The sequence below is a fragment of the Mustela lutreola genome, chromosome 8 (genome assembly GCF_030435805.1).
Source record: "Mustela lutreola isolate mMusLut2 chromosome 8, mMusLut2.pri, whole genome shotgun sequence".
Classification (NCBI taxonomy): domain Eukaryota; kingdom Metazoa; phylum Chordata; class Mammalia; order Carnivora; family Mustelidae; genus Mustela; species Mustela lutreola.
The window spans coordinates 140078191-140105914 of NC_081297.1; the positions used below are offsets into that span (position 1 = coordinate 140078191).

Below are 27724 nucleotides of genomic sequence, written 5' to 3' on the forward strand. Positions count from 1 at the left end.
ATTAAGTTAAGGATCTTGAATAAGGAGATTGTTTTGGATTATCTAAATGAGCACAAAATGTAATCAGAAGTGCCCTTATAAGAGAGAGGAAGGGGGAGATTTGCCTTCATTTTCATTTTAAAAGAGAAGCATTCAGGGTCACCTGCTTGGCTCAGTTGGGGGAGCATGTGACTCTTGATCTCATAATGGGGTTGTGAGTTCAAGCCCCATGTGGGATGTACAGGTTACTTAAAAAATAAAAATCTTTAAAAAAATTCCATTTACAATAGTGCCAATAACCACAACATACTTAAATGTAAGTTTAATAAAAGTGATGCAAGAGCTCTTCACTAGAAACTACAGAACATTGCTGAGAGCAGTTTGACAAGACTTAAATAAACACAAACATACAACATGTCACGAACTGAAAGACTCAATATTGCTACCATGTCAGTTTCCTCCAAATTTATCTGCAGTTGATGTAATACCCATCCAAATCCCAGTAGACATTTTTGGTAGAAATTGAAAAGCTGATTCTAAAATGTATATGGAAATACACATGATCTGGAATGGCCAAAGCAATTTTAAAAAAAGAACAAAGTTGGATGTCTTACTCTATTTCATCATATGACTCACTGTTAAGTTATAGAAAACAAGACAGTGTGGTGTTAGCAAAAGGACAGACATATAAATTAATGAGACAGACTGGAGAATCCAGAAGTAGACCGAAATACATACGCTCAATTGATTTTCAGAAGAGGAATCACAGCAGTTCAGGAGAGAAAGAAAAGTCTCTTCAACAAATGGTACTGGCATAACTAGATATTCACGTGACACAGATGATCATTATACCCAAAACTTAACTTGAAATGGACCAAAAAGTTAAATGCAAAAACTTGAACTTAACAACTTGTAAAAGAAAATGGAGGAGAAAGTAATTGTAACTTTGGTGTTAGGCAGTGATTTCTTAGATAAGACTCAAAAAGCGTGAGCCATAAAAGAAAAAAGTTGATAAATTGTATTTTATTTAAAAAATTGTATTTTATCAAAATGAAAAACTCTGATTTTTCAAAAAAAAATGAAGAAAGGGAAAAACTAGTCGCAGAACAGGAGAAAATATTCTCGGCACACACATCTGACAAATGACTTGTATCTAGAACATACTAAAACTTCTTACAACTTAATAATAAGACTCAATTTTGAAGAGGAGCAGTAGACTTATTTCTATTTATTTATTTGAAAGAGAGAGAGAGAAAGAGAGAGTAATAAGCAGGGGAAGGGGCAGAGGGAGAGGAAGAGGGGAAGCAGACTCCCCGCCAGTCACAAGGCTAGATGCCCTGCCCGTGAGATCACGATCCGAGTCAAAACAAAGATCATGGTCAACCACCTGAGCCACCCAGGCTAAGTGGGCAATAGATATAAACAGACACTTCACAAAAAGAAGATACAGGCATGCTTCATAAGGATATGATAAGATGACTGACTTTATCATCAGGAAAATGAAAATTAAACCTTCAGTGAGACACTACTACACTCCCATGGGAATGGTTACAATGAAAGAAATGGCCAATTCCAAGTACTGGTGGGGACGCAGAGCAACCAGAGCTCTCATAATTGCTGGTGAGAGCATAAGGTGTACAACCACTCTGGAAAATTACTCAGCATGTTCTTCAGAAGCTAAGTATCAACCCACCATACCACGCAGCCTCTCGTAGCGCATACCCAAGAAAAATGAAAAGATGCCCATCCAAGACTAGTAGAGAGCAGTCTTGTTCACAGCTGCTTCTCAGAAACAACCAGAGCACCTGGCTGATCAGTCAGTATGTGACTCTTGATCTCAGGTCATGAGTTCAAGCCGCACTTTGGGTGTAGAGATTACTTAAAAATGAAATATTTAAAAAGAAGAAGAAGAAGAAATGAAACAACCCAAGTGCCTGTGAAGAGGATAGGCAAAATGTAGCATATCCATCCATACATATCACTCATTTTTAAAAATGAACTACCAGGGCTCCTAGATGTTCAGTTGGTTGAGCATCAGACTCTTGGTTTTGGCTCAGGTTGTAACCTCAGGGTCCTGGGATCGAGCCCCGAGAGTCGGGCTCCACACTCATCAGGGAGACTGCTTCTCTCTCTCTCTCCCTCTCCTTATGCCCCTCCCTTACCCTGCTTGTGCTGTCTCTCTCTCTCTCAGTCTCTTAAAAAGAAGTGGGGGCACCTGGGTGGTTCAGTTGATCTGCCTTCAGCTCAGGTCATGATCTCAGGTCCTTCAGTATACCAAGGCCAGAGGTTCCCAGCATTTGTATTCTGACAGCAAGTCCGAACTCTATCATTTAAACCAATCTCAGTCCTTCCTGATTCTCTGAGCAACAACATTCCTACAATCCAGATGCCTAGGGGCCTTTTAAATTCTTAACTGCTGGATTTTTAATAATCCTACTGAGATTTTTCACTATTGGAAGATAGTGGGGACATCACAGCATCTGAATGATTAGGGCCCGCATCCTCCTGGTTGGTTCAGTGACAAAACCGTCGGTCCCTGGCATCCAGCGTCCTGTGGATGAGGCCGGCACAGGGAGCTCTCCACATCCCCGTGCATCATGTGATGGGGGGTGGTCGGTTCCTGGGTCCCATGGTCTTTGATCTGAGAGGTTGGCCCCACTAGGGGCCCTCCCCACTGGAGGATGATATTCCAAGGATGCCAAGAACAGAATTTGGGGCAGCTGACCTATTGCTCCTAGCAGAACCATCTGGAGGCCTCAGACCTCACACCCTGAGCATGCCCTGCTCCCTGAAGAACACACCAGAGGCTTTTCGGTTCACACCTTTGGTCTCTCACAGGATGACTACACCATGGTGAGAAAAACAACAAGCTGTGGAGCCAAGAATTATTCCGCTCACCAGAGATGAGAAAGCCTGGACAACAAGACTGCTTGCTTTGAGTAGAGCTTCCAGTAAATGAATGAGGCTCCTTTCCACCACACGGGGGCGGGGGGGGGGGGCTGGAATCCCCATGTTGTCCTTTGGTGTCCAAATCCTGGATTCCTTAACGCTGAGGAAACCTCTAATACCTCCTTCTCTTTAACCCCAGTGCAGAAAATCCCTGGTCATGAGTCCTGGGGGACAACTAAACCAGAAAGCTAGGTGAGGCTTTTCTCGCCTTCCCTGTAACCACCCCAGAATCTAATGGCTGGGCTGATGAAGCCATAGGAACAAGGATGGCCAGGAGCCCCTCCCCACCTCCTGCGGGGACAGACAGGAAATAGGGCAGGACGAGTGACTGGGAAGAAGGGAAAGGAGGTGGGGTCTGGGAAAGAAGGAAGGAAGAGAGAATCCCATGACTCTGTGGTGGGGACAGCAAGGCCTTGAGGTGCTTGGTGGTCCACAAGGGAGGGAGGGAGGAGGAAGTCTGCAGCTTTCAAGGCTCGGTTCCCCCGCCCACCAGAAAAACACAGCCATCCGTCCCTTCGATCCTGGGGTTCTGGACACTGGCTGAAGGACAGGCGTGTATTCAGTGCGACACCAGATGTGTGCAAGCTTTCCCTGGGAGTCCCAGTGGGGCCTGCAGGGTGCTGAGCTCTGAGGAAAATAAGCAGGTGGGAGAGTGGGAGCCCAGGGAGTGAGCAGGAGAAGCAATGGAGGACATGGTTCCCGGGATCCCAGAAGACAAGTCCATGGAGAAGGGAAGTCAGGCCTCCAGAGCCCAGGCGAGCCCCATGATGAACTCAACCAAAGGCACAATGCATCGGTCCATATTTATTGAAGCAGGCGATAGAAGACAGGATTGATAAAGCCACACAGATCTTCAATACACTCCCCCCCAACCAAGCGATGAGGACTCTGAGGCTCAGAGAGGCGGCGTCTCCTGGCCCCCGAGCTGGTTGATCTCCTCGACATATGGCCAGGTTCCCTGACTTGCGGCCGGCCTCTGCTATCTCTTCTCTATTTCCCCGCTTCCACCACCACTTTTTTTTTTTTTCCCCCAAATCAGCCATTGTTCCAACACCCTTTAGATTATCGTTGGAATTTCATTGGTCGCTCAGCGCACCCTGAACCCAAAGAGCACCAACAACTTGCTAAACATTCCCCCCTACCCTTCTGCCAACTGCAATAACCCCTCCCTCATTGGGCTCAGCTTCAGAAATGCCAAAAATGCCAACTACTCAATAACCCGAGCACAAAAGCTTCATTTTGCATTATTTCCCCCTCTAATAAGGCACCTCCATGTCATTGTCCCACACATGTCCCTGCTCCCCGCCCTGCTCAGGGATCACGGAGTTGGGCCCTCCTTCAGAATTTCATAGATCTCGCTGAGCTTCTTCAGCTTGCTCTCCAGCTCCCGGGCCTGCTGCCTTATGTCTTCAGCTGACTCTGTCTTTGCGCCCTTTTGCAAGTGCTCTGAGTCTTTCACGAGGTTGACCACATCCATTGCAAGGGAGAGACCGGCAGTGACCGCACCCATGATCCGGGCTCCTTTGGTCATTGCCAGAGCAGTGCCTCCAAAAGCTTTCTGCACCTGCCGGCCACCTCGAACTGAGATTCTCTGAGATGTCATAAGGCGCCTGGCATTGACTACAAGGCGAGGTTTGACTTTGGCTAGGTTGATGGCACGAACATTGTTTGCAATGTTTTGCAGGGCTCTAAAACATGTACCTGTTAAGGAATAAATCTGGGGTATACGGTCATGCAGAACCTTTGCAATGACCTCCCCTTTGTCAAAATCAGTTGATGTCAGGTGACTGGCTTGGGCTTTTGCGGACGACTCACTTGAGTCTTCCACGAGGCTGGTAGACACCTGGGTCACAGTGGCTGCTACTCCCAGCCCCATTCCAGTGGCCAAGAGTGCCAGACTGGCCCCTGCTGTCACAGGAGCCAGACCCAGACCAAGGATGCTCAGGAGGCCAGACACAACACCAGTGGAGTTGGCTACTACGTTGGCAATGGTGCAGTCCCGGTGTACCCTGTCCACCTCATCTGCGAGCTCGTGGAGCTTTCTTATGCGCTCCTCAAGCTTGAGTTTCAACTCGGGAAACTGATGCAGAAAACTCTCCCTAGCCTCCTGCTCGTCGGCCTCCATATCCATGGTTCTTTGCAGCTCGTTCAGAACTTCACGTAGGGCTTCTGCCTCCTCCCTGTAACAGGGAAGGTCGAGGGATTAGGAGAAGCTTATCCGGAAAATGGGCTCCATTTGATCTAACCTCCATACACCACAGAACTTTTACTGCAAACCAAATGGAAAGGAATGTTACAAATGCAAAGAATGCTTCCTGCAATGTTGCACACATTCCGCACACGGCTCACGCTCCATAACACACCCAGTCCGGGAGTAAATAAGTCCGTGTCATCCTCAGAGGCTCTTAAATAGTGGCCATTGGAGGAAGAGAGCCTCATAGTCAAGGACAGATCCCCACGGTCAGTACCACAGTGTGTGCAGACTGGGAACTCTGTAGATGAAGAAAGGAAGTGTGGTTGGAACAGGAAATCCTTCTTTCAAAGAAACATCGTGTGTGCTGAGGGATGAACTTACCCACAGAGGTCTGCTCTCGCCCTGGGCACTGGGAAGTGAGCTCTAGGCCCCACCTAGGATGTCAAGGGTCCTAAAATGATACGACTGTCTTCCTTTGCCTAGGCCTTTGGCCATGGGACAGTCTGACAAGATGATAGAGTCTTTGGGTCGTGAGATGTCAGTTGTGACCACAGAGGATCTACAAATTGGCCTCCCAGGGGAGCGGAAGGCGACAGGTCAGCCACGCAGGCAGATGTGATTGAGCCCCAGTAAACTCTGTCCTGAGGTTCAGGCTGAAAAAAACTCTCTCCCGGAAAACATGTTACCTGGGCTCTCATGAGCCCTTCTCTTGACTGTGCCTTGACCTTGGTCTTCTGGGCTCTGACCTTAACAGACTTCATACAGTCTTAGCAAGAGCTGTGTTAAGACAGCTTAGTGAGAATCCACACACTCTCAATATCTCATCACATTTGACATCTGATCAATCCACCTTTGATGCAACAGTCTTTGACCTGCCTTCAGGAAGAACCCTGTTGGGTCAGGTGAGCAAGAATCCCTCCACTTTGATGTCTCCTCTTACCGATTTCCCATCCCTTGCTCTCGCCCTCGCCCTGCTCCTTGCCTAGAAATCCCTACCGGTTTTACTCTATTTCAAGATGAGCCCAATCTCTCTCCCCTATGACATCACTCTTGATGCCTATGGCATGAATTAGTCTTCTTGACCATTTTAGCAAGTGTCACAGTAACTGCTTACTTGCACAGTGTGAGCATCCCTGGTGGGAAAAGCTCCCCGTGCACTGTCACACACTGGATGCAGGACAGTAAGGCCTCCTGAGGATGACGGAAGCTTTGCACTGGAAACCCTCCCAGACTCTGCCCCAAGTGTCTCTCTCCTGGCTGATGGGAACCTATATCCCTCCCCTGTCACACAACATAACTAAGGGGACAGCTCTCGGTGAGCTCTGTGAGTGCTTCCAGGGAATCACCCAATCTCAGGGAGTGTTGGGGACACCCCCACACCCAACTTGCGGTTGGTGCCAAAAGTAGGAACAGTCTTAGGGATTGTCCCCTCAGTCTTTGCAGTTGGCTATCTCTGGGTACCTAGAGTTTAAGAAAACAAGATTTCACAGCAAGAAGGGTCCTTAATCACCTTTTTGCTTGGCAGCTGCTGTCTCTCCCAAGCCTGCTGTCCTCTGAAGGGGCCCGGCCACTGCCCCAACTGACTGAGAGCTGGGACACCCACTACCCTGGTTCCCCTCAGACTCTCCAGCTCATGTCACGGAATCCCCACCCACCACCCAGCACCCCCAACGTCACAGGTGTCACCAGCCTAAATAACACCTTAGCTGGTCACAGCTTTGCATGCATGTACACCAAGGCCATGTGCAACTTTATGACATCTCTTAAAGCTACAAGAGACTCTGTGAACCTTCTATTTGAACTAGTAAGCTGGAAACAATCTAGATTTGGTGGAGAAAGTAGTTTCCTCTTTGGTGGGGACTTCTGAGGCTCAGAATTCCTCAAAGGCAGCTGCCCCCTGCGGAGCTGGAAGTTGTCACAAAGTCACACTGACTCCTATTGGTCTGGGACTGCTCAGTTTAGAAGACAGGGGCTTCCAAATGGTAGTCAAGACTGACCCAGCTCCAAGGCAAGGTATGGAAGAAACCCTGCCCCATGGCCTGGCATGCCCAGGGGTGAGGAGATCAAAGAAGGGAGGGAAGAAATGTCCCCTCTCCCTCTCACGGGGCCTCTGCTAGGCCCCTGGTCTCCTCAAGTTTGTGCCCTAGAGCTTCACTCAGTCCCAGATCCACTGCCCAAGTCTACCTAGTCCTCCAACCTAGATGCCCTGGCCTTCTTATAAATTGTGACCACTGGCTCTGGCCCTGGTCCAAGCTTCCTGGGACTTTGGACAGGATGACTAGGTTCTTCACCTTTGACCTTGAAATTCATACCAAGGCCCTGGCCACAATCTTCTCAGATTGAATTACTGTTTCCATGGAACAAATGCCCAATCTGACACTACCAGACACAGAGACTCAAGAGAGCCCCAGGGCTGGGCAGAGAGAGAATCAGGAGCCAACCAGCTCAGTCCAATTCCACTCCAGCCTCTCCGCCTCATGGGCCCGCAGGATCCTGCATGTTCATGGAACTGCTCAGATGGGGAGGGAAGGCTCTAGTCCGAATCCCCAGGGCCATAGACTGAGGTGTCAGTGTTCCTGTGACTGGTCCCAGAGAAGTCGTGCTTGGCCCTCATCTCCAGGAAGAAGACCCTTACCACCGTCTCTTCTCAGCAATCCTCTAATGAGTTCACACTAATGGAGTTCCTACTATGTGCCATCACTATGCTAGGGACCTTACGTGCATTATCTTTACTTCCTCATTCAAAATTGAACAGATAAAGAGTTCAAGGCAGAGAAGGGTCAGCTTTAGGTTAAGGCCCAAGGTCACATAACCTGCCCTCTGCAGTTTTCCTTCTCCTCAATCTGAGACCATTCGCTGCCAGTAAATGTCATGGAAGACACATTCCTCATGGATTGTCGAGAAGGAATATACTCAACCCCAGCCCCAGGACACTGCCCCACAGAGACCTGGGTGACCATCCGGGGGCATCTGTGCAGGGGGCAGGAGGGGTACCTGGACAAAGTGGCCTCAGCCACAAATCTCTCCCAGGATTCCTGGTCACTCAGCAGGGTGTCTAGTTCCTCACGCTTCACTGTGTTCAGGAAAGTCTCAATGGCCTCCTCGAGAAGGCTGTCACTCTCTAGATGGAAAAAAAAATATGAAAGGCTTTTAGTTTTTTCTTTTTCCTGCTTCCCTAAGGGAGAGAGGAAACCAGGGCTTAGCTGGAGGGAAACCACAGTGCTAAACTGTGCTTTTATGGACCCAGTGGTGGAGGGGGAAGGGAAATAGGTGTGAGCCTGCTGAAGGCATATTGAGATCAATAGATTCAGTTTCTGCCCTGCTTTCATTCTGATAAGCAGGGGCTTACAGCTGGGACACAGGACAAATGCGCTAACATTAGCTGTGGGAGGCCGGGGAATCCTAGGGGAGGAGAGGTTTTACCTGGAACTAACAGGCTCCAGGGACAGGGGACAGCAACAATACTTAGGGAGGACACACTGTGTAGCAGGCCCTGGCCCAAACACATGAACACATTCTATTTGATCCTCATAGCCACAGAAGGAAATACTCTCATTTTACAGGTAAGGTTAGGTAAGGCACTCCAGATCACACAGCTGGGAGGTGGCAAAGACCAGACTGGGGTCCAGGTCGTGGCCCACTGACCCTCACAGAGCACTCGGGCTGGCAGCAGGGTGAGAGCTGGAGGAAATGGCCTCTCTCATAAAGCCCCACAGTCATCCTGAGCCATGCTGGAGGCTTGGACAGGGCAAGAGGGCAGGATCAGCCTCCAAGGCTGCTGGTCTACTCACTCCCCCACCCTGCCTCAGGATCCCTTTTTTCCCCTCTGCTGTCTCTACCTCCCTGAGGACTGTCCTGGCCACTTCTGGGCCATTGATGGATTTGATGGGCAGCAGGGGACGGAAGGAAGCAAGCACCTCAGCCATGACCCTGAAGAGGGAAGAAGACAAGAAGGAGGTGTCCCTACAGACTCCTGGGCTGGGGACTCCCCTTGACCTCTCTTGGGGGCTCAAGGAAGCTCTTCAAGGGACTGATTCCTCAGTAGGTGAACGCAGCTGGAGGCGACCCCGCAATCCCAGGGATCATCCAGAGACGTGGAAGGCGACTACCTGGGCTGGGCCCACCGGCTCCTGAGGTCATGGTGTCGCCGTAGTTTTCCCTACTGCTTGCGTCCGTGTTGCAGTTAGAAGGAGCTGTCGCTTCACCCCTGGGGAAGAGAGAACAAATCGTGGGTCAAATGTGAGCCAGCGGAGGCAGCAGGCCGCAGTGAGGGGCCAGGTCTTGGGGCTTCCCTCTGGGATGGCGACAAATGCCAAGATGGACTTTACCCCGTGTGTTTGTGTACTGGCTTCTGCCAGCTGCTATTTAAGGAAAGTTACTCACCTCACTCCAGCTCACTCCCCAGGCCAGTCAGGGTCCTGTCACCTGTTGGGGCACAAGAAGAAGATCATCGGACAAGGAGACTGCCATCTGAGAAGTTACACAAGCAATAAAACCAAACACAGAAGAAAAGATGGGAACAAGTGTGCTGGAAATTCCTTGAGGTCGGGAACGTGTGTGTTTACTAAGGGTAAGAGCTAATACTGATCAAGTACTGATGACAGGCAGGCTCCTGATGTGTCCCCTCACTGAGTACCCACACACACTCCAGGACGGGAACCTGAGGTCTCTGATCCAAATCCTGTGTTTGCAAACACTCTTATTCATGTACAGTGACCTTTGAACAACACGGGGGTTAAGGGCAATAACCCCCATCATCGTGCAGTAAAAACTTCACGCATAACTTCTGACTTCTGCAAGCTTTTTTAAAGATTTCTTATTTATTTGACAGAAAGCGAGAGATAGTGAGAGGGGGAACACAAGCAGGGGGAGTGAGAGAGGGAGAAGCAGGCTTCCTACTGGGCAGGGAGCGCAATGCAGGGCTCAGTTCCAGAACCCTGGGATTATGACAAGAGATGAAGGCAGACCCTTAACAACGGAGCCACCCAGGTACCTCTTGACTTCCCCAAACTGAACTACTAATAGCCTACTCTTGACCAGAAGCTTTACCAATAACATAAACAGCTAATCAACACGTTATTATGTATGTTCTATGTATTATCTACTGAATTCTTGCAATAGAGTAAGCCAGAGAAAAGAAAGGGTTAAGAAAATCAATAGTAAGGGGCACCTGGGTAGCTCAGTCATTTAAGCATCTGCCTTCAGCTCAGATCATGATCCCAGGGTCGTGGGACAGAGCCCCTATAACTGTCTCCCTCCTTAGTAGGGGTCTGCTTCTCTCTCTCCCTCTGCCCCTCCCCCCGGCTCATGTGTCCTCCCTGTCAAATAAAGAAGTAAAATCTTAAAAATGAAGAAAATCATAAGGAAGAGCAAGTACATTTACCATTTTGTACATGTATTTAATGAAAAAAATCTGCATATAAGTAGATCTGTGTTGTTTAAACTTGTGTTGTTCAAGGGTCAGCTGTGTAAGTATTTGTAAATGACTCCTCTCCTTCCACAGAGCTGGCTTGCAGCGCTAACCAGTCTTTGTCTCACTCAATTTCCTGGTGCCACAGCTTCCCACAGCCTGTGTCCTCCTTGCTTCTGCGAGATTCCTCATCCCACATGGCCTGGAGTCCTGCTGAGTCCTGGCACAATCCCTACAGTCTGACTACGGATTCTCAAGCCTTCCCAATAATGCGCAGTCTTCTCTGCTGTCCTCCCCCAACTTTGAACCTTAGATTGTTTCTAATTCTTTATCTAAAGGAAAGTGAAAAGAACAATCTCCTTGTATAAAACTTTGCGTTTTGCATTTGAGATTGTTTCCTTAAGACATTTCTAGAAGCACGATGACTGGGTCAGAAGCTATCATCACATGCACATTTTTTCATACCTAGCACCACACTGTTATGAAACAAAATTATACCAATTCACATTCACACTCACAGTACGAGGGTGTCCATGCTCTATTCTTAACAGTTCTTCGTAGTCTTTTGTAAAAAACACACCCTTATAGACAGAATGTTTATTTTAGTTCGTTTTTAGCTTGTCTTGGGAGACGAGGAAAGACAGGAAATGTTGATTACATTTAAGCATTATTTTTTTAAGATCTTATTTATTTATTATTTCAGAGATTGAGAGAACCACTACGAGAAGGGGCCGAGGGAGAAGCAGACTCTCAATGGAGCTGGGAGCCTGATGCGGGGCTCAATTCCAGGACCCCAGGATCATGAACTGAGCCAAAGGCAGACAATCAACTGAGTCAACCACGCACCCTAAGCACTGTTTTTAAGTTTATTTATTTTTTTTAGTAATCTCTACACCCAATCTGGGACTTGAACTCACAACCCCAAGGTCGAGTCCCATACTTTTCAGAATAAGCCTGCCAGGTACCCCAGGTCCTATTTGAAGAAAGCAAAAGAGCATTTATCAGCTTTCCCTCCTGAGACATGACTGAAATGATAGTAAAGGTACATACATGTATAAAAATAAGTAATGATAAGAGTGACGCACATATGTGGACTTTACTCTGCACTAGTAATTGCTCTACAACTTTACAAATAATAACCTGTCTTCTTCCAATAATCATGGAGTTGTACGTGTATCATTTGCCTCCCTGTTTATAGATACGGAAACTCAAGTGCAGACTATGTGACATGCCCCAGGTCAGAAATCCAGTAAGCGATAGACTGGGTTCAAGTCTTCAAGGTCCTGCTTGCTGGACTCAAGAACCTCCACTCTGCCTCTCCTCATTCTGCTACTACTTTATTTTTTCTATTTTTTTATTATTTTAAAAAGATTTTATTTATTTATCTGACAGAGAAATCACAAGTAGGCAGAGAGGCAGGCAGAGAGAGAGGGGGAAGCAGGCTCCCCACTAAGCAGAGAACCCAATGTTGGGTTCGATATCAAGACCCTGAGATCATGACCTGAGCCAAAGGCAGAGGCTCAACCCACTGAGCCACCCAGGTGCCCTCTGCTACCACTTTAAAAAGACAATGGGTCCAACAGGAATCCAGAGGCTTAGACAAATGTTTGAAGGCAGATTGGATGGAGAATTGATAGCTGAATAAAGAGAATAGAGGGAACTCCCATCAGAAAAAGAGAGAGAGAACAAGGTAATAGGCAGGAAGAATGGTCTGCTACACAGAGCTGCGGAGAGGGAGACCGAAGATGAGAGGCAGGTGGAGGGGAAGCAGGAATAAGGTTACCAACCCCACACCCGACCCTATATTCACGACAGCCTAAGTCTACACTAGAAGGGGAAAATCAGAAATGAAATACTCCAGAAAAAATACCTCTGTCTTCTGACATCTAAAGGGTCCTCATCCGATCACTCTACATGGAAGCCTGTCAGTCAACTTACCTCTCTCTTAAATATGGATGGGCAATCTAGGATCAGATACGTAAGAAAGATGACCAGATGGAAAGGGTGGCTAAGATAGATTAAAAAAACGACTGCAGATTGGGCACCTACCTGGCTGGCTGTTGGTAGAGCATGCAACTCTTGATCTCAAGGTCATGAGTTCAAGCCCATGTTGGGCATAGAGCTTACTGAAAAAACAACAAAAAATTAACTCATGTAAACCTGGCAATTCAAAGACCTGTACCCTTGGGGATAAAAATACATTATATGTTTATTTAAAAATTTAGAAAATTAATTTTAAAAAAATCAACTGGACTTCATAAACCTTAAAAACAATACCAGAAAAAACCACATAATTTGATTACAGAAAATAATTTTTTAAACCTTGACCCAATGTCCTCAGTGAGATTAGAAAGGTGTTGTCTTCATAAAATGAGAACATGATGCACTGAAAAGGTAAAATAATAATAATAATAATAATAATAATAACAATAATGGACAAGAAAAGGGCTCTTGGGACTTAAAAAGTGATTGACAAACTAAAGAAATCTAGGAAAAGGTTGGTCAAGAAAAACTTCCAGAAAATAAAACAAAAAGGTGACAGAAGAAATGGAACTAAATGAGGAATGACAAGTTACCAATGCTGTCGATTCTTAGAAAATTACTTGAGAAAGAGCTGCAGGAAAAAAAAAAAAGTTCATGTGTTTATGGGGTGAGGTGGAAGATAATGGCCAAGAAACCAAGAGATAGAAAGATGTGAGGTCCAGGAAACAGGAAAATTAACATAGACAGAAAGGAACCCAAGGAATACAGCAGGCATGCAGCAGACCTAGAGAGCAACCAGCCCAGAATGGAATGAGAAGTGAAGAGTTCTATGGGGAAAGGGGACTTAAAATAATATATATGATATAATATCTTATCTAATGGACAGTTCAAAAGAAATTGAGGAAACGTTGAAGGTAATATTGCAAGGAGTAGAAAAAAAGGCAATTAGAAATTCAGGAAAAACTAAAGCTGTACAAGAAAGCATGTACCGAGTGCCTGGGTGGCTCAGTGGGTTAAGCATCTGCATTCAGGTCAGGTCAGGATCCCAGGGTCCTGAATCTTGTCCCACATCAGACTCCTCGCTCAGTGGGGAGCCTGCTTCTCCCTCTGCCTGCTGCCTCACTCTCACTTTCTGACAAATTAATAAGAATCTTAAAAAAAAAAAAAAAAGCACATAAACCATATTTCACAAGTTAGCTTTACAGTAAAAATACTGAAAACATCACACATATGTAAACATTCTTGTGTGATTTTTAACTTCTAGAACAAAAGAGACCATTTAAATATAAGAACCAAATGTGCTTGTTGCCAATATGTAAATCAAAGTACAATGGTAGAAGTTGGGAGCTGCACCACTGAAGAGAGGAGGAGGGTTGATATCTTCATTTTGCAAAGTGAGGAGCCCCAAAATACCAGCTATGATTGAGAAGCTAGGAAATGAAGAGGTAAGAAAGGAAAAAACAAACAAACAAAGGTGTAAGTAAATTGCTTACCACTAGAAAGGTTTCTAACTGAGGACATAAATTTAGTTGATAGAAGGATATTAGGAGAAGGTGGGGAGGTGTGTAAGAAAAAGCATAAAAGTAAGTGAAATCATCATCTGCCCTAGTAAGAAACAAATAGCTCATATTGCAATTTAAAAATCAAGGGAATGAAGTTAGCTATCGTGGTGGGTGACTACTGCTTTGCACCAGGCAACGTTCTAAGTGATTTGGACACATCGACTCATACATTAGTTCTCAGCATGACTCTGTAAGAAAAAGAACTGAAGCCCAGAAAGGGTCGGTACCCAGCTAATGCCAGAGCCGGAATTCAAATCCAGACTCCCTGTCTCCAGAGCCTACACTCTCACCTGTTCTGTTCTCCCAGTGTAGGAATATCATATAAAAGATACTGATTAACCACCTAAAGGAAAAGCAATGAGTTAAAAGTGATTGTTTTTAATTGGGAAAGTGGGTGAGCAGAGACCTTGGGACTAATGGATTTGTTTTAACCAATGCGCTTGTTACTATGATTTTTTTTTTAAGATTTTATTTATTTATTTGACAGAGATCACAAGTAGGCAGAGAGGCAGGTAGAGAGAGAAGGGGGAAGCACGCTCTCTGCCAAGCAGAGAGCCCGATTCAGGGCTCGATCCCAGGACCCTGAGATCATGACCTGAGCTGAAGGCAGAGGCTTAACTCACTGAGCCACCCAGGTGCCCCTTTTTCTTTAATTTTAAGAAAGTGGAATTCCCTTTAGAGCAGTGAGTAAGGCTCATCTCGATAATGGGCTGCTTTCTGGCATCACCAGGTTCAAGATGATAAGAGCCAGTGGATAAAGTACCCATAAAAACTCAGCCTGACTCCTGATGTGACAAGTGGCAGCATGGGAGAAACCTCGGTGGTTGATAAAGTAAGTTCTCTAAGAAAAGTGGGATGATAACATAGGTTCAATGAGAATAATCAGCGCGAACGCCACCCTTCCACCAGTAAAGGGTCTAGCCATCCCTCGCCCACTCCCACAGGCACCCATGGCTTTTCCTCCACTCAAAGGTAGCAAGACACCTTGGAGGAAAACTGAAATCCAGGGGCCTTCAATAGCTCCTACTCCAGAAGGAAAGGATGCTTCAGGGATGTTCGGAGCGGTGCTCAATAGAGTACCCACTGGTGATCCTACCAAATTACACAGAATAATAATGATACTTGATAATGATTATTCTGATCATGTTTAATTGGGCCAGGCTGAGTCTGTGAAAGGCCGTGAGTTCCTAACAATGTTCAAAGGAGAAGAGCTGAGACCAAGTGCACAGAAAAGGTAGATACAAAGGTGAAAAGTTGTAATGCAAAACGGAATTAGTATAATGGGGACTGTTTCACGGTTAATTAATCCTAATAAGAAATGGAGTCTTTTTTTTTTTTAATAAAGATGTTATTTATTTGAGAGACAGAGAAAGCGAGAGAGCATGAACAGGGGGAGGGAGGGAGGAGGGGCAGGCAGAGGGAGAGGGAGAAGCAGAATTCCTATGGAGCAGGTGTCCCAGGCAGCGAAATGACATCATGAAACACAAGGACCAAGAGCAAAAGCAGAGAGCAGCGGCACTGTGCGGGCAGAAAGAGCCAGACCCCAGATGACACCAAACATTTGTCAATGTGTCTGCACTTTCGGGCCCAGCCTTCCCGTCCTCTGCTATTCTGGGCCCGGCCCTGACCCTTGTCTTGCGCCTCAACTGGGTTTGATGCTGGACAATGCTCCCTCGTCTTAGTACCCGGCGTGTCCCTGGCTAGCCTGCAGATCGCTCAGTTCCTGGCAAGGCTGGCAGGAGAAGAAGGAGGGAAGAAACCTGCCCCTGCGCACCTGCAGGACACGGAGCCCTCCCGTCCCCACCTCCCATCCCCAGCGGCTCTGGCTAAGCTCTCCGGAGGCAGCAGGACAGAGAATCTCCCCAAAGCAACTCCCAGGAATGGCTGCAGGCAGGCTCCTCGGGCAGGGAGGGAAGGGGAGCCAAGGATAGGACCAAGTTCAAACTCCTTAGCCTGCCCCCATCCCCAGTTCCCTAATGCTCCTGCTCCTGTCGTCCTCACTGATCCCTGATTCCGTGTTACCTTGGTGCGGGCACCCTCAAGGACACCTCGTTTCCCTGCTTCATGTCCAACATGAAGCTTGAACTCACAACCCTGAGATGGAGAGTTGCAGACTCTAGCCAGGCCTGAGCCGAACGTTGCTTCTGATCACACCTCAGCCTCTAGGCCATTGCTTAGGCTGCCCCCTCCCCAAAATGCCTTTCCCCACCTTCCTCACCTTGTAAAATTTACCTGTGCTTAGAGGCCCCGCTCAACCACTGCTTCCCCTGCCGTCTTCCCCCGTGGACCCTCTGGGTGCCCCTTCAGTGTGTGCTGTCCTGACCGCAGTCCTCTGTGTGTTCTCCTCTCTTGGACTCTGAGCATTGGCGCAGCCCTGCCTATTCCCTGCTGCAACTCCTGTTCCAGGGCCTTCCCAGGGAACCGTGAGCTGGGCTCAGATCCGAGGTGTGGGAGCACAGCACACCCAGCTTCCCTCACTGCTGAGCAATTCCACTTGTTTTCTGGTCTATCCTGATGAAGCGCTTGTCCTAGCCGAGAACACAGAAGACCATGCCTCAGATTTCACACGAATTACCCTCCTGATTTAATGTGCTTTGGACAGTCCTCCCAGAATTTGAGCGTTTTCATTTATTTCCTCATGCCTTCATACTCCCGCCATAGTATTGTTTATGTGAAGAGAAAGAGGAAGAGGAAATTGCAGTAAAACATGGGTGTCCGGATGCCTGAGCCTTAGCAGGAATTTCCAAAGCCTCCCGTCCCCCGGGGTGGCCAGGCCAGGTCCGGATGTCGGGCCCGGCTCCCTCCACCCTCACCCCACTTTGTCTGCGAACTGCCGCCAGGAACATGGGGAAAAGGGGGGAGGCCATTTCCTTCCTGCCCTGCAGGATCCCCTGAAGACACAAGAAAAACCATGTTCCTTTGGAGAGTAGGCAGCACCCAGTAAACCTGTCCTGAAGGAGAGAAGAAGGAGGAGGAAGAAGAAAAAGAAGGAGAAGAAGGGGATGAAGGAGGAGGAAGAGGAGGAGGAGGAAGAGGAGGAGGAGGATTGAAGAAGGAAAGGGGACATGGGCGGGGGTTGGCGCTGGGTGGCTCAGTGGGTTAAGCCTCTGCCTTCGGCTCAGGTCATGATACCGGGGTCCTGGGATCAAGCCCTGAATCGGGCTCTCTGCTCAGCAGGGAGCCTGCTTCCCCCTCTCTCTCTGCCTCTTTGTGATCTCTCTCTCTGTCAAATAAATAAAATCTTAAAAAAAAATGAAAGAAAGAGAAAGAGAAGCGGTCAAGGGAAGGAAGGGGAGGAGTGGGAGGAGGAGAAGGAAGAACCAAAAGATTTGTGCAAAATCAATCAGTAGATCCCAACAGGACTTAAGTATAAGCTAGAAAGAAAAATCTACAAATGTCCTGAGGATAATATTTTTAAAAAATAATGTTGATTTGGAGGAACTTTTCTAATCAATATGCAAATGCTAGATGCCATAAAGGGAAAGTTTCAGTTATCTGCCCTATTAACAGCTAAAAATTGCACAGGACACCATGACCCAAAGTCAGACTCCAGCGAGAGGCCAGGAGGCCCCACCCTCGACCCTTGGACCAGCAAAAGCCGAGCACCCACGAAACACGACAGATCCTGGGAATCCCCATGAAAAGCCTGAAGTCAAGTTCTTAAGAGAATCCCCAGGGAGGAGACTCACCCAGACTCACACAGTTGTCGCAGGCAGGGCAGAAGGGAAGACCAGGCCTCCTGAAGCAGGTGTTGGTAAGAAACGAGATTTTTACAACCGGAAGACTCCTAGGTTTACCTCTGCCAGCAAACACACGGATCTAAGTTCATGCCCTTCTCATCAACCCAGGAGACTATAGTTTGGTCTTTCAAGATTCGAAGCCTGGAGCACGCTGCAATGTGACGCTTCTCACCCCTGGTCCCTCTCTCCCCTCTGCTGCGGGCACACAGGCCGACCTCTTCCTCTTCCTGCCCCACAGTGGGTGGAACAGAGACCCCAGTGGGGAGCAGGGAGCAAAGCCCAGATATCTCCCTGCTCTGTGTCCTGGTCATGGTCATGGTCACGGTCATAGTACCCTGGGCCAGTCACTACCTGTCAGGTCCTCAGGCGTCCTGCAGGCTGGGCACTGCACAGACACTCAGAGACACTGTGGGCAACACAACCCTGAGTCCTTGTACCTCAAAAAGAAATCCCTTGCTGGGGGAACGCCCAGAGGCTCTGGGCCTGCTCTGCTTCCTCCCAAGTTTCCGAAAGCATGAACACCCTGACATCTGCCTTCCATCTGGGGTCACCTGCCTGCCACCCAGGCTAAGCGGAGTCCCCCTCCCTCTCCACGGTTTTGGGGGCACAGGAGGAGGGGAGAAGCAGTCAGACAAACCCGGCTACAAATCCGGGCTGCGTCCCTGCTCCGTGTGGGACCTGGGGCTGGAACTGCAGGTTCCCCCACATCCACAAAATCGTGACAACACCCAATCCTTTCCTGACAGAGCTGTTTGGAGGGAGAGTCCATGGGCAGGGCCCCCACCCCCGAACTACCCAGGGATCATCCTCAGAGCTGAGGCACATCCAGGGGTTCGTGGCTATGTGGACCCGGGTGTGTGTCTGGGCAATAACCACACCTCGGAGCCCAGATATAGCGGGAACCTGAAGGGAACCTGAAAGTGTCCACGTCCCAGCAGCTCGTGAAGAAACAGACATGTCCGGGCCGGTCCCACTCACCTGCCCACCCTCGGCGGACATTGACTCCCTCAGAGGAACAAGCCCACACCTGACACGCCGGGTCCTTCTCCCTCAGCTCTTCCTGCCACTGACACACTGTGGGACCCTCAGCAAGTGACTCCCCCACCCACTAACACCCTCCAGGGCTTGTTCCCAGCCTCTCCTCTCTGTTCCACCCACCGCACCCCCCACCACCATGCCTGCCTTATTCACCTCCGTGTCCCCAACATACCAGGTGCTCACCAGGTACTTGCCATATGGCGGCCACTAAATGCCATCCAGGTGGCTTCCAGGCATTTATTGATGCAGATCCTCCTGCCAGGAGCACCTGCTTCACCACCTGGAAAAATCAAGCTCGTACTTCAGAGCCCAACTCAAGCATCACCTCCTCTGAGAAGCCCTCCAGCAGCCTCCCTGGCAGAGTGCCTGTGTCCTACTCTGATCTCACAGATTCTGGGAGAGGGGCCGAAATCCCTTTCTTAGGTACCAGTGTCCGTGTCTCCCCCCGACCACATCAGATTTACTCAGGTCTCGCTAGACTTGTCCCTGATGCCAGGACAGCCCCAGGACGCCCGCCCTTGGTGGCCAAGTGCCCCTTGCAAGGCTGCAGACGATTGCGGAAGACAACTGAGGAACCGCTGCTGCTTTCAACAGTGGACAGAGCTGGGGGTGCACCAGGCGCTGGGAGCCCCATCCACGCAGTCCTGTCTGGTTCCCACAGCAGCTCTGGGAGATCCGGCCCCCTGCACGGACACAGAAGCTGAGGGGGAGGGTCCGTACAGCTTGTGAGGTGTGCAGAGTCTGGACAGCAGTGGGCTTTGCACCTGCACACAGGGAAGCCAACCTGACCCTCCCATCTGGACAAGTGTCCCTGGGCATCGTGTCTCCTCCGCAGGATTGAGGGAGGGACAGAGTGACAGACTGATGACCCAAGGATTGCACCCCAAGGTTTGTGATGATCACCCCATGTGTGGCCCAGGAGTTCAGCCTGAATTGGCAGATGGGGAAAGTCAGGTGAGGGGACAGGTGGTGGTGGCTTGGGTCCAGCCACTCAGGACTGGAGCCGGAAGTGAAGGCCACGCTGACACTCGGACCTCGGACATGTGGTTGAAGTTCTGTTTGGTCCACGACGCCTTCCTTGGTTACTTGTTGCTCACTGTCGTGCGAACTCCCTTCCTCCTGATTGTTTCCCCTTTCCCAAGCTGGTGGTTCGCCTGCCGCCCTGATGGAACCACTGTGAGATGCAGAGCGCGACACGACAACCCTGGGAGTTGCGGCCCAAGGGTCTCGTGCCTGTGTATCATGTCCTCGAAGTAGGTGGCCTTGCCGGGCTCCGGGATCACGGCCCCGTGGGGCGGCAGCCAGGCAGGGGCTGCAGGCCCCTCAGGTGAGGATTCGGTGTCTCTGACCTGCAGGGACGAGTGCCGAGTCTGCCCCACCTGGGGACCTAAATGATCTAGCGGCTATAAAATCAGGCTCCTCTTGACCTCCAAGGATCACAAGGAAAGACACCCAGGATGACCGCAGTTCCAGAGTCGGGGTCTCAGGCAACATCTCTGGTCAATAAGCCATGTCAGCCCTCGGGGACGGTGACCCCGACTCCCCGGGAGAGTCACCCTCACACCGCGGAGGGATGTGTCTGGCTGACACCACAGCACCATCAGACGGAGGCTGGGACAGTCAGCAGACAGAGGCCCACAACCAGCATCCCCACCCCGTCTCTCCATCCCGTGGGGACACATGCTGGGCTTGGCTCTGCTGGACCTTAGGACTCATGTTTCAGAGCAAGGACCCCACCTGCCGGGTCTCCCTCTGTCTAGGGACTGGGGCGGGGGTGGCCCGAGTAGGGGCTGCAAACTGGACATGGGACAGTGGGGACTTCTGAAGCCATCAGAGTGGCTGCCAGAGACTGACACCTGAGGGGACTGCTTCCATGCTGCCGGCACCTGGTCACTCATGGGACGTGGAAGGGGAGCCACGGGTTGGGGTCACTTGTGACCTGGCTGCCAGCGTCACCCCGTGGACACTTATTGGTCCTTGCACAGATCCCTGGTCAAATCCTACCCTGAGTAGCAACTGTCAACTTCAGGAAGGCTCAGAACTAAGTATGAAGACGACAAAATCACATGCGTCATCTTCTCTCACATTCCAAGAATTCCAACTTTATTATTTCTGGCCCTTCCATTACTTGTTCCTCCACCCGTCTCTTGACCCATTTCCCCTGTGTCCCCTTTATTCCCTTCCCCTCACTGCTCATTCCCTCCTGCCTTAATCCAGGTTCCATGTTCCTTCCCCTCCTTGACTCCCCCTGCCCGTCCTGCATTAACCCTTCCCTCCCTGGCTCAGCTTCAGAAATGCCTAATTCCTCAACACCCCATCCGAACACCCCAAACCTTTCCCCCCGCCCCAATAAGGCACCTCCATGTCTTTGTCCCACACATGTCCCCGCTCTCCGCCCTGCTCGGGGATCACGGAGGCGGGCCCTCCCTCAGACGTTCATAGAACTCGCTGAGCTTCTCCAACTTGCTCTCCAGGTCCCGGGCCCGCCGCCTCATGTCTTCAGCTGACTCTGCCTTTGCGCCCTCTTGCAGGTGCATTGAGTCTTTCACGAGATCATACACATCTAACCCAAGAGAGAGAACTGAGAAAAGCCCTCTCCTGATCCGGGCTCCTCTGGTCATTGTCAGAGCAGTGTCTCGAAAAGTGTTCTGCACCTGCCTGGCAGTTCGACCTGAGACAGGCAAACCTCTGCTGAAGCGCTGGGCCTGGACAGCCAGCTGAGGGTTCACCCTGGCTGCCCTGATGGCACGAACATTAGCTGCAAGGTCCTTCAGGTTTTCATATAAACTATCTATTTGGGAAAAAATAGAGTCTATGTAGTCATCCAGAAATTTTTGAAATACCTCGTCTTCATCAGTGTCACTCAGTATCAGTCTATTTGCTTCGTTTATGGAGGAACACTCGCTGGACATTTCCATGGAGCTGGCATATATTCCGGTCACACCTGATGCTACTCCCAGCCCCGCTGAAATTGCTGACACTACCAGACAGGCCACTGCTGCATAAGGCGCCAGAACAAGACCGAGGATGCTCAGGACACCGGACGTGACAGCAGCAGAGTCGGATGCTACACTGTAGATGGTGGCGTCCCTGTGTACCCTGTCCACCTCATCTGCGAGCTCGTGGAGCTTTCTTATGCGCTCCTCAATCTTGAGTTTCAACTCAGGAAACTTATGCAGAAACCTCTCCCTAGCCTGCTGCTCTTTGGCCTCCAAATCCTTGGCTTCTTGCAGCTCGTTCAGACGTCCACGAAGGGCATCTGCCTCCTCCCTGTAACAGGGAAGGTCAAGGGATTAGGAGAAGCTTATCTGGAAAATGGGCTCCATTAGATCTAACCTCCATAAACCACAGAACTTTTACTGTAAATCAAATGGAAAAGAATGTTACAAATGCAAAGAATCCTTCCTGCAATGTTGCACACATTCCGCACACGGCTCACGCTGCATAACACACACCAGTCGGGGAGTAAATAAGTCTGTGTCATCCTCAGAGGCTCTTAAATAGTGGCTGTTGGAGGAAGATGGCCTCACAGTTAAGGACAGGACCCCACAGTCAGTACCACAGTGTGTGCAGACTGGGAACTCTGTAGATGAAGAAAGGGAAGTGCGGTTGGAGCAGGAAAACCTTTGTTTGGAGAAACATTGTGTGTGCTGAGGGATGAACTTACCCACAGAGGTCTGCTCTTTGCCCTTGGCACTGGGAAATGAGCTCTAGGCCCCACCTAGGATGTCAAGGATTCTAGAACGATACTACTGTTTTCCGTTGCCTGGGTCTTTGGTCTCGGGACACCCTGACAAGATGATGGAGTCCTTGGGTCATGAGCTGTCAGTTGTGACCATGGAGGATCTAGAAACTGGCCTCCCAGGGAAGCAGAAGGCGACAGGTCAGCCATGCAGGCAGATGGGAATGAGCCCCAGCAAAACTCGGTCCTGAGGTTCAGGCTGAAAAATACTCCCTCTTGGACCACACGTTACCCAGGCTATCATGAGCCTCCTCCTGACTGCGCCTTGACCTTGGTCTCCTGGGTTCTGACCTTAACAGACTGTCATGCCCAGTCTGAACAAGAACGCTTTGGGGTCAGGGTAGCAGGAATCCCCCCACCATGACGTCTCCTCTTAGTGATTTCCCATCCCCTCCCCCCGCCCTGCCAATCGGCTAAAAATCCCTACTGGTCTTCACTCTGTTCCAAGATGAGCCCAATCTCTCTCCCCTATGACATCACTCTTAAGTGACAAGTGTCACAGTAATTGCTTACTTGCACAGTGTGAGCATCCCTGGTGGGAACAGCTCCCCGTGCACTGTCACACACTGGATACAGGACAGTAAGGTCTCCTGAGGACTACGGAAGCTTTGCACTGGAAACCCTCCCAGACTCTGCCCCAAGTGTCTCTCTCTATGGCTGATGGGAACCTGTATCTTCCCCTGTCACACAGCACAACTGAGGGGACAACTCTAGGCGAGCTCTGTGAATGCTTCTGGGGAATCATCCAATCTCAGGGGCATTTGGGGACCCCCAAATATGCAGCTGGTGCCAAAAGTAAAGTCAGTCATAGGGATTGTGTCCTCAGACTTTGCATGTTGGCTAACTCTGGGTACTTGGAATTTAAAAAATAAGAAGACTTCAGAGCGAGAAAGGACCTTAGTGACCATTTTGCTTGGCAGCTGCTCTCTTTCTCAAGCCTGCTGTCCTCTGATGGGGCCCAGCCACTGCCCCAACTGACTGAGAGCCGGGACACCCACAACCCTGGTTCCCCTTGGACTCTCCAGCTCATGTCACCGACTCTCAAGCCACCACCTGCACCCCCCACCTCACAGGTGTCACACCTTAGCTGGTACACCAAGGCCATGTGCAAGATTACAACATCTCTTAAAGATGCAGGAGACTTCGCGAACCTTCTCTATGAATCACACAGCCTGAAATGACCTGCATCCTGGCAGCTAGCAGAGGAAGTACTTTCCTCTTTGGTGGGGACCTTTGAGGCTCAGAATCCCTCAAGGGTACACAATCGGCAGCTGCACCCTGCGGAGCTGGAAGTTGTCACAAAGTCACACTGTCTCCTACTGGTCTGGAGCTGCTCTGTGTAGAAGAAAGGGGCTTCCAAATGGTAGTAAGACCCCCTAGACCCCGGGCAAGGTATGGAAGAAACACCCTCTATGACCCCGTATGCCTGGTGGGGAGGAGATCAAAGGAGGAAGGGAAGAAATGTCCCCTGTTCCAATCACAGGACCTCTGCTAGGTCCCTGGTCTCCTCAAGTTTGTGCCCTAGGGCTTCCCTCAGTCCCAGACCCGCTGCCCAAGCCTACCTAGTCCTCCAACCTAGATGCCCCCTTGTCCATCCTGATTGTCATCTCTGGCCCTGGTCCAAGCCTCCTGGCACCTTGGACAGCATGACTGCACTTGGTTCTTCAGCTTTCACCTTGAAATCCACACAAAGGCCCTGGCCACGATCTTCTCAGATTGATTTACTGTCCCCATGGAACAAATGCCCAATCTGACATTCCCAGACACACAGACCCACAGAGCTTCAGGGCTGGGCAGAGAGAGAGTCAGGATCCAACCAGCTCAGTCCAATTCCACTCCAGCCTCTCTGCCTCATGGGCCCAGAGTATCCTGCATGTTCACGGAACTGCTCAGATGGGGAGTGAAGGCTCTAATCCGAATCCCCAGGGCCACAGACTGAGGTGTCAGTGCTCCTGAGACTGGTCCCAGAGGATGTCGTGCTTGGCCCTCATCTCCAGGAAGAAGAACCTTGACCCCCGTCACTTCTCCGCAAACCTCTAAAGACTTAACATTAATGGATTCCAACTATGTGGCATCACTATGCTAGGGACGTTACACACATTGTCTTCATTTCGTCATGATAAAATTGAACAGATGAACACATCAAGGCAGAGAAGGGTCAGCTTTAGGTTAAAGCCCAAGGTCACATAACCTGCCTCTGCAGGTTTTGCCTCGCCTCAATCTGAGGCCATTCACTGCCGGTGATTGTAATGGAAGACATGTTCCTCCTGGATTGTCAAGAAGGAACATGCTTAACCCCAACCCCAGGGCACTGTCCCGCAGAGAGCTGGGTGACCATCCTAGGGCATCTGTGGTGGGGGGGTTACCTGGACAAAGTGGCCTCAACCACAAATCTCTCCCAGGCTTCATGGTCAGTCAGCAGGACATGCAGCATCGCTTTGCTCCCTACATTCTGGAAAGTCTCAATGACCTCCTTGATAAAACTTTCACTCTCTAGGTGGAAAGAAAAAAATGAAAGTTTTTAGTTCTCTCTTATTCCTGCTTCACTAAGGGAGAGAAGAAACCAGGGCTTAGCTGGAGGGAAACCACAGCGCTAAACTGTACTTTTATGGACTCGTTGTTGGGGGGAGAGAGAGGGCATGGAAATAGCTGAGAGTCGGCCTAGGCAGGGGTATTGAGATCAACAGAATCAGTTCCTGCCCCCCTGTCGTATCTGATAGGCAAGGGCTTACAGCTCAGACGCAGGACAAGTGCCCTAACATAGCCATGGGATTCCAGAGAATGCTAGGGGAGGAGAGGTTTTACCTGGAACTAACAGGGAACAGCAATAATACTTAGGGAGGACACACTGTGTAGGAGGCCCTGGCCCAAACACATGAACACATTCTATTTGATCCTCATAGCCACACAAGGAAATACTATCATTTTACAGGTAAGGTTAGGTAAGACACTCCAGATCACACAGCTGGGAGGTGGCAAAGACAAGACTGGGGTCCAGGTCGTGGCCCACTGACCCTCACAGAGCACTCGGGCTGGCAGCAGGGTGAGAGCTGGAGGAAATGGCCTCTCTCATAAAGCCCCACAGTCATCCTGAGCCATGCTGGAGGCTTGGACAGGGCAAGAGGGCAGGAGCACGCTCCAAGGTTGCTGGTCTACCCCCTCCTCCCACCACGTTTCAGGGTCCCTTTTTTCCCCTCCTTTACCCTCTGCTGTCCCCCACCTCCCTCTGGACTGTCCTGGTCACTTCTGGGCCATTGATGGATTTGATGGGCAGCAGGGGAAGGAAGGAAGGAAGCACCTCAGCCATGACTCTGAAAAGAAGACCGGTGGGAGGTGCCCCTACAGACTCCTGGGCTGGGGACTCCCTTGACCTCTCTTGGGGGCTCAAGGAAGCTCTTCAAGGGACCAATTCTTCTGTAGGTGAACTCAGCTGGAGGCATCCCCGCAATCCCAGGGATCATCCAGAGAAGTGGAAGGCGACTACCTGGGCTGAGCCCACCAGCTCCCGAGGTCATGGTGTCGCCGTAGTTTTCCCTACTGCTTGCGTCCGCGTTGCAGTTAGAAGGAGCTGTCGCTTCTTCTAAAAGAAGAGAGAACAAATCCTGGGGATTTGTGGGGAAGACAGAGCAAATCATGGGTCAAATGTGAGCCAGGGGAGGCAGCAGGAAGGGTTGAGGGGCCAGGTCTCTGCGGCTTCCCTCTGGGATGATGACAATTGCCAAAATGAACTTTACCTGCCAGCTGCTATTGAAGGAAAGTTACTCACCTCACTCCAGCTCACTCCCAAGCCGAGTCAGGTCCTGTTGTCCTGTTGGGGCACAAGAAGACAATCATTGGACAAGGAAGTGGAAGAAACCATCACCTGATCGTAGGTTGGTCCTAGTTCTCACAGTACTGCTAGAGCCAGGACGGGAACCTGAGTGTCTCATTCATTGCCTGACTTGCCCATGTTAGCCATTCTGACTGGTGTGAGGTGATATCTCATTGTGGTTTTGACTTGTATTTCCCTGATGCCAAGTGATGTTGAGCATTTTTTCCTGTGTCTGTTGGCCATCTGGATGTCTTCATTGGAGAAATGTCTGTTCATGTCTTCTGCCCATGTCTTTTTTTAAAAAAATATTTTATTTATTATTTGACAGACAGAGATCACAAGTAGGCAGAGAGGCAAGCAGAGAGAGAGGGGGAAGCAGGCTTCCTGCCGAGCAGAGAGCCCGATGCGGGGCTCCATCCCAGAACCCTGGGATCATGACCTGAGCCGAAAGCAGAGGCTTTAACCCACTAAGCCACCCAGGCGCCACCCTTCTGCCCATTTCTTGATTGGATTATTTGTTCTTTGGGTGTTGAGTTTGACAAGTTCCATATAGATATTGGACACCAGCCTTTTATCTGATAACACATGGTTGTTATTTCTTTAGCAAGCTTTGTCCCCCTTCTGTCCTCTCCTTCTATAATTCAGTTTTCCAGAGACACCCACAGACAGAATTGCCCCCACCACTGGGAGCACCCCATCCAGAGTGGCCCAGCTGCCTCTCATCTTAGGACCCGGAATCAGAGGATTGACTGTACGATCCAGTCTTGCCAACAAGACAAAAGAGAAATCAGCTTAGAGGGTCCTGGGGACCATCCTACTGTAAGACGCAAGTGGGAGAAGAGAGCTGGCTGGCCCCTTTCTCCTTCTGCTTTGCAGCCACAGGACCTCAGGGGTCCTAGGCATCCAAATGACATCATGAAGCACAAGGACCATGAGCAAAAGCAGAGAGCAGCGGCACTGTGCGTGCAGAATGAGCCAGACCCTGGAAGACACCAAACATTTGTCAATGTGTCTGCACTTTCTGGCCCAGCCTTCCCATCCTCTGCTATTCTGGGCCCGGCCCTGACCCTTGTCTTGCGCCTCAACTGGGTTTGATGCTGGACAATGCTCCCTCTTGTCTTAGTACCCAGGGTGTCCCTGGCTAGCCTGCAGATCGCTCAGTTCCTGGCAAGGCTGGCAGGAGGAGAAGAAGGGAAGAAACCTGCCCCTGCCCATCTGCGTGGCCCCGACAGGACACGGAGCCCTCCCGTCCCCACCTCCCATCCCCAGCAGCTCTGGCTAAGCTCTCCAGAGGCAGCAGGACAGTGACTCTCCCC

General features: G+C 49.9%; 2 protein-coding genes across 4 annotated transcripts; both read right to left on the bottom strand.

Moving 5' to 3' along the window:
- Nucleotides 1-3717: 3717 nt before the first annotated feature.
- On the bottom strand, nt 3718-18751 carry LOC131839414 (apolipoprotein L3-like). 3 transcript variants are annotated; one of them, XM_059186850.1, is made up of 6 exons: nt 18613-18751; nt 12582-12658; nt 9506-9547; nt 9232-9329; nt 8117-8243; nt 3718-5108 (listed from the first exon to the last, which is right to left on the bottom strand). In XM_059186850.1, the coding sequence occupies exons 4-6, from the start codon at nt 9260-9262 to the stop codon at nt 4247-4249; spliced, it is 1020 nt and encodes a 339-aa protein (XP_059042833.1). In that variant the 5' UTR covers nt 9263-9329; nt 9506-9547; nt 12582-12658; nt 18613-18751; the 3' UTR covers nt 3718-4246. The 3 variants fall into 3 exon arrangements, with proteins under 3 accessions (XP_059042833.1, XP_059042834.1, XP_059042835.1); XM_059186851.1 differs by lacking the exon at nt 18613-18751 and adding an exon at nt 13505-13658; XM_059186852.1 differs by lacking the exon at nt 12582-12658 and having other exon boundaries at nt 18613-18730.
- A 2467-nt stretch (nt 18752-21218) lies between these two features.
- On the bottom strand, nt 21219-26183 carry LOC131839415 (apolipoprotein L3-like). Its single transcript, XM_059186853.1, has 3 exons — nt 26082-26183; nt 24964-25090; nt 21219-22125 (listed from the first exon to the last, which is right to left on the bottom strand). Exons 1-3 carry the CDS (start codon nt 26110-26112, stop codon nt 21264-21266), a joined length of 1020 nt encoding a protein of 339 aa, XP_059042836.1. The 5' UTR covers nt 26113-26183; the 3' UTR covers nt 21219-21263.
- Nucleotides 26184-27724: the final 1541 nt, after the last annotated feature.

What these genes read in the sequence shown, in the direction of transcription:
- LOC131839415 (XM_059186853.1), bottom strand. Translation starts at nt 26,112, where the DNA reads ATGACCTCGGGAGCTGGTGGGCTCAGCCCAG. An exon ending in AGCTGGTGGGCTCAGCCCAG is followed by an intron (nt 25,091 to 26,081) that starts GTAGTCGCCTTC and finishes CTTTCCACCTAG; the next exon opens with AGAGTGAAAGTTTTATCAAG. An exon ending in GTTGAGGCCACTTTGTCCAG is followed by an intron (nt 22,126 to 24,963) that starts GTAACCCCCCCA and finishes TCCCTGTTACAG; the next exon opens with GGAGGAGGCAGATGCCCTTC.
- LOC131839414 (XM_059186850.1), bottom strand. Translation starts at nt 9,262, where the DNA reads ATGACCTCAGGAGCCGGTGGGCCCAGCCCAG. An exon ending in AGCCGGTGGGCCCAGCCCAG is followed by an intron (nt 8,244 to 9,231) that starts GTAGTCGCCTTC and finishes TTTTCCATCTAG; the next exon opens with AGAGTGACAGCCTTCTCGAG. An exon ending in GCTGAGGCCACTTTGTCCAG is followed by an intron (nt 5,109 to 8,116) that starts GTACCCCTCCTG and finishes TCCCTGTTACAG; the next exon opens with GGAGGAGGCAGAAGCCCTAC.